The sequence below is a fragment of the Atta cephalotes genome (genome assembly GCF_000143395.1).
Source record: "Atta cephalotes unplaced genomic scaffold scaffold00006, whole genome shotgun sequence".
In the NCBI taxonomy this organism is placed as follows: Eukaryota; Metazoa; Arthropoda; class Insecta; order Hymenoptera; family Formicidae; genus Atta; species Atta cephalotes.
Window position 1 is genome coordinate 6803513 of NW_012130070.1, and position 11335 is coordinate 6814847.

The following is an 11335-nucleotide window of genomic DNA, read 5'->3' on the forward strand; positions in this document are numbered from 1 at the left end:
AATGAAATTGTTCAGTGAATAATTAATGATTATTTCTTATGTGAAATATTCGAGAAATATAATTATCTTTATCTCTGATAAAATCATCATAATAAATAATCATTCTCTAAATATCTAGATTAAGAATTAAGCTAAAAGCTTTTTAGTATGTAAACTTATAATATTGGTTCTATAATTTTGATTCCAAGTGCATATATTATCTATAAATAATATAATATATAATAATATAACCAAGTGTTTTGTAAAATAAGTAAAATAAATAAAATAATATTAGAGATGTATAAGATTCTTGTATTTAAAATGAACATTGCAAAAAATTAACAGAAAAATAACTAAAAAGTAACGATTTGTTATTTTTTTAAGTAATTATAACTATATGTCTTGTTTCAGAATTGATAATTTATATCGTCTTACTTTTCAGAATCAGTAAATTGGTAACGGTAATCAGTAAATTGGTAACTAGTTATTTTTTAAGAAAAAAGATTGTAACTAGTTACTTTTATAAAGTAGCTTTTCTGATCTTGTTTCTTATCAGTAAATTTCTAATTTAATGATTAATTTCTGTATAACAAGTTTCTTGTCTATAAAATTTTTTCGCTTTAAAAAGATTAATAAACGTTTTCGTGTTCAGCCGATTTTCTATATTACTAGGCATTTGAATACATTAGGTGGCAACTTTCTAAGTTTCTAGTTTCGCATCGAGTGAAAACGCTGAATCTGGCGCCGCAGAAGTGTCATGCCTCGGATTTCCGGTAGGGAAATCGCATATGTGAATTTGTCGATTATGCAAAACTACTCGCAAGATCATTTCTTATAGGAAGGAAAATCGATTGAATTGATTATCCGAGATGACGTTAAAGTGAGACACTATTACGCTCGACTTCCAAGTAAATTGAGACGTTAAAAAATGCTGCCACCGTGTCGCGCGAAACATCGTTTCAAATTGCAGTGAATAGTTCTTATAAGAGCAAGAAATGTTTAGAGGAGAGAAAGTATTTTTGCCGAGAGACAGTACAACCGACAAGATCCAACAAATTATGCGTAATCGAAATTATCATCATTTTCCCATTTTGCTTTGTACTGGTGGTACGAAACGAGTACTTGGTTTTATTCGCGGTCGTAAACGCACCTTGAAATATTGTACTTCCTCACAAGGAATAATAAAAATTCAACAAAAAATACTTGGCTCAAGATAATTATCATACTCAAGTATGAAATTATTAATTTTTTATTTCAACTTTCTCTTTTTTTTATATAAATGTTACATATATGTATATATAAATAATTTTTAAAAATAAGTTTTAATTAAGTTAAAACAGATAATATATGAGAAAACATAAACGTAAATTTGAGATATATAATCTCAATAATTTATTTAATATTTGTATTTATTGTATTTATCTTGTCTATGTTATATTTATTTTTTTTTAAATTTATCAAGAATAGTAAAAAACTATTCTCATACTTAAGAAAAATTGTAGATATCTCATTATAATTAATGAGAAATTAAGAGTCATATTCCTCTAATGTGTAACGGCAGATTATTAATTGCTTCATAAATGCACTATGTAATAGTAAAGGAACTTTGATGTTTTGATGAGCTAGACAACGGAATCTACGGAGGCGGCATAAACGTGAAGGGAAAAAATGGAGCGAGTTATAATAGAGTAGAGGAAATTAGAGTCGCAGTTCATGAGGTTAGAGTGCTCTTTGCTGAATACCGTTACATAGACATGCATCTTGGCTTATTCACCACAACATGAAAATAACGTTAATAAAGCTAATAAATATTTTTATTGTTAAAAATAAGGTAATTATAATGCTTATAATGCAAGATTCTTTTTTGATATAACTCTCTTTTTTGAATAAAAATATTTTTTTAAGAATATATATTTTTTATTACTTCTTACTATATAATATTTAACCAAATATTGTTAACTAATTCTAAATTTTGTTTTTATAATATAAAAATTGGCCAGAGATTAATTAAAAGATACTTAATATCAAATATACTAAGAATATAATATTTAACATATATTTTATAATTCTAAAATTTCTATTTTTACAAAATATATGTTAAAAAGGAAGAATTTTAAAACTCTTATTATATAAAATAATATTTTTGGTACGTTATAATTTATTTCTGTGAATTCACTTTTCTTATAAATTGTATTTTGTAAAAAAATTCACATTTTTGCACGATTAGCTTGGTCATCTGTTGGTGATCAAACATGTACGTCGATCAAACGGTCGGCCTTGCTCATTTTGTAGCATAAAGTGAATGTAATAGTACATCTTTGCAACACGTGACCGACGTAAAATTTTTCCGTCCAAGAGACTCATACGTCTAAAACATTCTTACAAAGAGTGACGTGTCAAGAATCGCGACAGGAAGAACGCAAAAGCTCTCGTATTTCCGCACGATCATTCGCCACTTTGCAGAGTCACGAGAAGAAGGAGCATGCTTTTCGCCCTACGAGCATTCCGCTTGGATGCGCCTGAATCTCAAGGCCATATATGCAAGCCTGGCGTAAAAATTCACTGACCAGTAGAAAGTACACGATTAGTCATCAACGATCCCTTGCGCAGATACATATCTGCTTATTTTTAAGAAAATTATTTTTATTTATTATGCAAATATGTATGTGTGTTTGCATATAAATACAAATATATGCAAGAAACTTCCTCTTTTAAAATATTTAGCAAAATGTATATAATATGTACTAAACAAATTGTTTGAAAGATTATGTTTACTGCTCTTACAGAAATTCAATTTAACATTAGAAATTGCTTATTTTTTTTAGTATTGCCATTCAATGCTTTTAATACTTAAAATAAATATAATTAACATTATTCAGTATGAAATTTTTATGTATAAAAGTGATCCATAAGATATTTAAAATTGATTGAACCTGTAAAATGTTTTGATAATCAAAGAATTGAATTGGCCATAGTATAAAAATGAATGAGTTTTGGTAACACATTTCTTGAATGGTATCTAGAAGACATATCCGTAGCCGATGTGTTTTCCGCGATGAATTCCCGAGCAACCACCTTCCGCTAAAGCGAACACTTGAACGATCTACTGTACACGTTAGGTATATAATAGCTACCATATACTCTCGTACCGGTCGAACTAGTTTCATGCTTGGTTCTCTCGCGGCCTTGAGGCGCACGGACCACTACACGGTGTGTCGGTGGTCGTCGCGAAAGCCTTTATGGCTTACCTCACCCGACGTGGACTGCGGATCCACGATAGTACTCCTCAGTACTTCTTGGCCTTCCGCAATTTCAGTCATTATAACCGTATCTTTCCGTATCTTTCGCTCTTAGACAGATAAAGTAGCTTCGAGCTCGGAAACGTAGATTAAGGGCCATTTTCGAGATTTACGAAACAAGAAAAAACGCGTAAAACAGACCATTTGAGTTTCCTTATTCGAGATTTGCGCAAAAATGTTAACTTTGTGCTAACTTTTTTGTGTTTTTTATTCTAGCAATATAAATCTGACACTATCACGAGAGACTCGTTAAAACTTTCTAATATTAATCATATACCGGTTTTACAGCTCCAATTGAATGAAATGACTTTAATCACAAAAAGTAAATGTAAAATATTGTGAAAACATTTAAGCGCAAGGCACTCCTGTTAATTTCCGTAAATAGTTTATTTAGTGCAGGTGCAGCGAAAAACATTAAACCGTCTCTATAATCGATCTGTTACGAAAAAGATAGTATAGACGTATAGTTCTTTGTCATGCGACGACAATGCAAAATGGCACGCCTCAACCTGGTATGTGCCAAGGTAGTTCCATGCGACAAAACAGAATTACTCGTAGTATCAGAAGAGGGAGAGGAAACCCGAGAAAAAAAAACGGAAAGAAACGCGGTGACTTCGTGCAGAATGAGCATGACAGTAGGACCTCTGGTCTGTGTTAATTATTCGCTGCCATTTTATTACGATTTTAATTGGTGCATCATGCCGCGCGGTGGAATTAGCTGGCTTCGGAACAATGCTCGAAATCGGAACGCGGCGCCTCGATAAGTATAATTGAGTATTTCGCAATCGTGACGCTTTCACGACCGCGCGCACACACCTTCTCTCGCATTATCGCCTACGCGGTGAAAATATGTTATCAACGACCGTTGCAAAATACATATAATGACGGTGTTACGAGTCATTGAGGCGTGAAGGACATCTCCGGATCTCCCCCGTCACAGAAACGATTCAATGACCAATCACTGTCTGATGGCGACATTTATCTCGCAACAAGAGGCAAGAAGAGGCGAGGATAGAATGAGCGTGGATGTCTGTTTTGAATGATATTTTGAATATAGAAAGTATTAATACAATGTTAGTGCCGACGCTTTGTAAAGCAGAATTCTTTTAATAAATATGCAGTTGATTTTTTCAAGACGATTGAGTCTTGAAAAAAGAATTTGCAAACAATAAATTTTGTAAAGTAAAATTTTAAAAAGAATATAAACAAAAGAATTAATTTAATATTTAAGTGAAAATTAGCAGAGAAATTTTAAATACAATTAAATGAAGAAGACCACTTATAATATTATTATTGCATGAATTTTGCAATTTCCAGTTCAAGTAAACTGTGCGCTGATTATTTGTCGGTCAAATAGTTTTAAATTGAAACTGGAGTCATAACATAATGTCACAAATTACTTTTTAAAATAAATTAATTTTCTTAATAATAAACTCTCGATAGTGTTTTAAAGATGCTCATTAGCATCAGTAATATTAAGTTCTTATCAATAATTTAATAATTATAAACATCTTTTTTTATCTCATTATTTGAAAAATAAACGTTATGAAAACGTTAATAACAAAAACAAATTTTACAAACATTATATTAATATATTTTTATGGAATATTTTAAAATATAATTGATGTCATATCACAGTAACTTAAAAGTAAAAGAATAAATCTCTATGTACGCATAAATAAAACGTTTCTTTTCTTGTAAGATCGGAATTTCCTCGTTCCTATGTTGATTTATCACATAAACATGAGATATTAGCAGAATGTGTTAATGTCGAACGTGTTAATAATCACGAGAGCATTAATATTAATGAATTCTCAGATTACGATGTATAGCGCATGCTTTTGCAGGCGAATATCTGGCGTCGCCACGCTGGCAGGATATTTCTTAATTTCGCATTTATGTTAACGCCGTATTAAAGTCGATTAGATAAGCGAACATCATCGCTAAGCTTGCTGTAAATCATCGATACGAACTACCGGTTACATCGTCTGGAAAAAGTGTAGATAAAGTCACGTGTTATAGACATGGCAGGCGAGGCTAATTGCCGTAATTTATTTCGAAAGCATTCATTCGTGTAGAGGTCAATGACTTCTATTTTTTGTCAAATACCGTGTAAAGAAAAAGAAAAGGAATCGTTCAGCGATGAATCATTCATCATAATGGTAAAAACTCAACGAAGAGAGAGAGAGTGTCGACCTGGATACAATGTTCGATGAGCTAAAACCTTTATCGACGCGCACATCGAGGTCATAAACGCGCTGTCGATTAGCAAATGCGCGAATGGATATCTGAAAGTGATTTGTTGTTTTTGCTTGGTTGACAATGTGTTATTATGAGATTTTTAGGAGTAATGACGCGTCTAATTTACAAGATGCAAAATTTTGCAGGTCGCTCATTGAGATTGCTATCGAGGGATCTATGGAGGTCAACGAGATACACTCATGGCGTGGGAAAGAATATGCAAAAGAATTTTAAACGTTTCCCTGAAAAGTGTCAACCCAGATACCTAAGGCGAAAAATTTCTTAAGAACGTTATGAACGATTAATATTCTCTAAAATTCTATATGCTTGATGTTTTTTGAGAGGCTTATAGGAACAGGACAATTTTTAATATTCTTGAAATATTTTGGAATAAAGATATTGTGTATTTACGATATTCATAGAATTATACTTTTTTTATTTCTAGCAAATTTTATTTTAAATAAATGTATTGTACCAGTATTATTTTGCGTGAGAATGTAGGAAGTTGATCGTACATTTGCGCAATTTAAATGTTGACCTTTGCTAATGCGTATTATTAATCGCTGCAAAAACCGTATTGCGGTGTTTCAGAGAAGTTTTTGAGCTTCTTTTACCCTACTTTATATGTAAAGATGTACCTTAATTACGAGATGAGAAAAAAAGAATAAGGATACGATGCGGTTAGAGATACTGTTAAATTCTCACCCTCTATTAGTAACGAGCCATTAATATTAATTAGATCGCGTAATCTTTTAATTTAACTCAACTAGGAAGTTTTCTGTCAAGAGTATGTCATGTTTTTGTCTTTGTACGTACTTATAAATAACTAAAATTAATTTTACAAAAATTCCAAAGTTGAAATTAGTTTATTTTATTAGTTATCATATTATTAGTTATCATATGTGTGTGTGTGTACATGTGACTTTCGTTTTGATTAATAATAATAAATTAATAATAAATTAAGATATATATATATATATATATAGTAATATTATTATGTATAGTATAAAATATATATATATATATATATAAAATATATTTTAATTATTATAATATAAATTTATTATTAGTTTAATTTATTATAATATTTTTATATTATATTATTAATTTATATATTATTATATTTTTATATAATTAATCTAAACATTAAATCGTATCTTTTGTACAACATTAATTACAAGATGATTTTAATATAAAAATCCCAATAATATAAAAAATATTCAGTCACTTAAATTAATAGTGCTGTTAACTTCTAATTGTATTAAAATTGTCTATTCATGTTGTTTTTCAGGACGTAATGAGCGAGTACGAACGAATCAAACGTTCGTGCTTGAAACGAGGTGAGCTCTGGGAGGATCCAGAATTTCCAGCAACTCAAGCATCAGTTTTTTATCACCAGACACCGCCATTTCAATTTCAATGGAAAAGGCCAAAGGCAAGATTCTATTTGTTTCTTTTTATTAAGTAGTAATTTTTATTGCTCTTAACTGTATCTTTTAATTATTTACATATGTATATATAATTATATTATTATTTATTGTATACAGTAATTTTATTAATTTTAATTTTATTAATATCTCATTATCTACTTTAAAAAATTAAAATTTAGGTATTAATTAATTTTGATATCTGTATGTATTCAAAGTTTCTTTCCATCAATTAAAAATATGTAAAAAATGACATATAATCTTCTTGCAATCAGGACATGAATATTAAAACACTTAATCTTCTGTTAGTTGAGGCAACGAAATTGTTCTTTCGGGAATAACTTGGAGTTAAATTAGTTTCTTTGGTTCGCTCCAGTTCCTAAAGAACGGAAAGACGTGCAATGTGGAACTTAGGAACCGTAACGAAAACAGTTCGCAACCTTGACACGTAGCTCTGTCGCCTGCGTGCTTATAATCGTGGAACAGCATGTCTTTTAGTTAGAATAAAACTAACGGAATCATTCAGACAAGCTCTTGATATTGTTACAATTATCTTACTAACATTATTGCACGTTTTTTGTAAAAACAATTATATTTTGTTTTTATCAATATATTTAAGATATCTGAAATATACAACTGTTCTCTTAATTAACCTTTTTTTAATTATTTGTACACTGAAAAAAGAAATTGATTACTGCAACAATTTAGATAATAAAATATGGCATAATCATATTTTTATATGCTGTAGCAATCAGTTTTTGGTTGTAGCAGCAAATTTTTAGTTGCATTAACCTATCGAAATATCATATACATTGCGGATTGCTAACGCAATTAAAAATTTGCTGCTGCCTTGTATGCAACCATATAAAAATGCTACATATTTTATTATCTATCTAAATTGTTGCAGCAATCAAGCTTTTCTTTCAGTGTATCTTTGTATAAGTTTGTTAATAATAAATTTATAAAAATTAATAAAAATATTTAGATCCTTTGGCTTGATCTGCATTAATTATTAGAATAAATTTAGAGTTTGGAATTTATTTTGAACTTCTCGAATTTTATTTTTCTTAAATACAAGGTCTCTCGAAATTCAATCAAAACAATCGTAATTCTAGAATATTAAAGCAAGGATCAGTTGTCGGGATCAATGATCCTCGGTGTTAGTTACACAATCTGTACGATGAGACGGGAAATGAGCGGGCGGCAGGTGAAGTCATCGACGCGTAGTCAGTCTTTTCTACTTATCGAACAAGACATTACGTGGCTGTGCATCATCGCGTCGGGTATAATGATCACAATAAAAGTCACTGACAGCCACACATTCCTACGACAAGGTCAACAATTGCGTGGAGAATACGTGCGTGGTGTGCGTCTCACTTTTAACACAGTTACTGAAAGTTCGTCCTCGCGAATTGTAATTCTCGTCACGATCATGCCACCGGCCGGAAATACGAACCGAAAGAGGATGGTATTACGCCAGCACACGGAATGCAACAGTTGGAGAACAGTTATTTAATATGACCCGATTATTGTTATACAGTGTTTCGCATCGTTACTACCTAGCACTTCTCCATTTGGCACAAGGTAACATGATCGTCCCGTGTACGTGATCATTTTAATGGATAATTATTTCTTTGGGCTATATAATTGTAATATATATTTTAGCATATGATATACATTTTGCTAATAGAATGTAAATGCTTTACATAAAAACTTTTACAAGACGTATATAAAAATTACATTGGTAAATTATTGCGTGATCCTGCAATGTCTTATTAATAACAACTACAAGTTTATAAATAAAAAATTGATAAAATGATATTAAGGACCGATATCTAAAGCCTTTGCAGAGATTTCTTTTTACTTTGGTTTTAATTTAATGGATTAGTTTACACTGTATTTATACGTTACATATATATGCTTGACATAGTAAATTTTAATGCTTATCGTTATATTTTTAAGTACTTTTATTGTTAATGACAATATTAGTAGATAATTATAGTATTATTATTCAGTATTTTTTATAATTTCATGAATATTTCATTACTACTTTTAAAATATAATTATCTGAATTACTATTAAATAAATGAAGTTATCTTATATAAACACAATTCTTTTTAATGAAATACAATTTTTTTAAATGAAAACTAACGCACAAACGATAAAACATAATTGCGACAATGGAATAAATATAATTGCGATAATGGAATAATAAACAGTGATATTCAGAATAAGTAATGATAATTAATCATAATTAAAATGTAATGAATTGTAACCAAAATAACTCGTGTTGAAGGAATTTTACCGGAAATGTTCATCTTGAATTAATAACACAACTCGTGAATCATGAACATGAATTAATAGAAAAATATGCAATGAAAATCATTCTATTCTTCGTAACTCTTAATATGTATAGAACCTATTTCACATTGCGATGTTCTATTATACCGAGAAAATGGAAATGTGCAACGGAATTTTCATGCAATGACAAGTAATGTGTTGCGTCTCAATAAGTACCTAGTACATGTAACATACATAATGCAATATAATGCATAATGTAATAAAATAGTATAATTTTATGTAATTATAACATTAGATTACACCGAGCATTCTATTCTAATTTATATTTTTTAATTATAATAATATTTTATATAAGTGCGTGCATACGTGTTTATATGCATTCTCAATTTTTGTTATTATGTTTATTATTTTAACATTTTATTTTTGTTGTTGTGTATCTCTAATTTCTTTTTTACATTATTTAAATAATTTATATTTATTAATCACTTAAAATTTTAATTATTAACATCAATTAGATAGAAAGAGAATAAAGATAATTTCTTTTCCTACAGGAATTGTGCAATCGTCCTATCTTCGTCAGCGATGCACCGGCTCAGTTCGATGTTATTCCTGGCAAGATGGGTAAGTTAATTGGATGTTATTTATAAGAGATAATTGAATTAGAACGGAGAATTTGAAAGAAGAGTAGGATACAGAAGAATAAATTTAAAATCATTAACAAAGTAAAACGTATGAATCATTTTTTGTATAATAATTACTTTTTTTTTTTACAAATTTGAAAATTCTTTTCCAAGATTAAAGTATATGCATTAATACGTATCTGTGAGGTGGAGTTTATGCCCAGAACGACAAAAAATTTTTCTTAAGATTTCAATTTTGAAATATTTTTCTTCTTAGCATAAACTCCAGACATATATTAATGCGTATACTTAAATAAACGTAAGAAAGACACATCCGTACATGATAAAACTGGTTCCGCTCTTGCCTTTCCTCCTTATTCTGGCACTACGGAATTCCTTCGTAGACGTAATGATATGTTGTGTAATTGTGTTCTTACACGTATTTGAAAACCTTGGTTCCTATCTAATTTCTTTTCTTCTTATACGACGAAAGATTATGCGAGTTCATTGTAAATTTATAATGGAATATTAAATCTTCGCAGTTGCCATATTACTTACAATTTGAGAGAATCACCTTATAATTGTTTATATAAGGAACTGTTTTATAATATATTAATTGATCAAGAAAAAAGTTATTCAAGAAATTGATAGTTTTAAAAAATGTATTGTTTATTAAATAGATATTTTGTTTCTTAACTATATACGCAATAATTTGAAAGTTGTTTTTTCTGTACACGTAATATATGTTGCAATATATGTTGCAAAAAAAACTTAAACACTCTACTTAGTTATTCTTAGATGTTATAAGTGTAGTTTTTGTAACTAGAAAAGCAAGAGCTGAATTTCAATTGCAATGACATAAAAACATTGGAAACAATTCTATTGCACATTAGATGTATGAAATGTAATTCTTGTAGGTAATATTAATTAAGCAATTTATAAGAAAGAAAAGTATATTAATATTATTTATTCTTAAATGAGAGAATGTTGCATTATGAAATATAATTTAAAGTAGATACTACTCGCAATTAAATGATCTAGGATGTTATTAACGGGATTCTAAAGCTGTCTGTATTATCGACTGAATCATTTTTTGTAATAATTACTTTTTTCTTTTTTTACAAATTTGAAAATTTTTTTCCAGGATTAAAGTATATGCATTAATACGTATCTGTGAGGTGGAGTTTATGCTGAGAATGACAAAAAATTTTTCTTAAGATTTCAATTTTGAAATATTTTTCTTCTTAGCATAAACTCCAGACACATATTAATGCGTACACTTTAATCCTAGGAAAAGGATTTTCGAATTTGTAAAAAAGGAAAAAAGTAATTGTTATACAAAAATTATGATTTAATCAGTAGTATAGATAGTTTTAGGATCTTTTTAACATTAAAATTGTTAAGTAAAAAACTTTACGACTTTAATTAAATTTATTTTCTAATTCTTAGACACGGATGTAACATTTTG

At 29.3% G+C, this 11335-nt stretch overlaps 1 protein-coding gene across 1 annotated transcript in view; it reads left to right on the forward strand.

Annotated features, from left to right (window-relative positions):
* Nucleotides 1–6816: 6816 nt before the first annotated feature.
* LOC105626791 (calpain-C) overlaps nucleotides 6817–11335 on the forward strand; it is an 18485-nt gene continuing 13966 nt past the window's right edge. Inside the window, exons 1-2 of the mRNA XM_012208087.1 lie at nucleotides 6817–6954; nucleotides 9799–9868. Of these exons, the coding sequence (XP_012063477.1) occupies nucleotides 6817–6954; nucleotides 9799–9868 (208 nt within the window). The remainder of the gene's footprint in view (nucleotides 6955–9798; nucleotides 9869–11335) is intronic.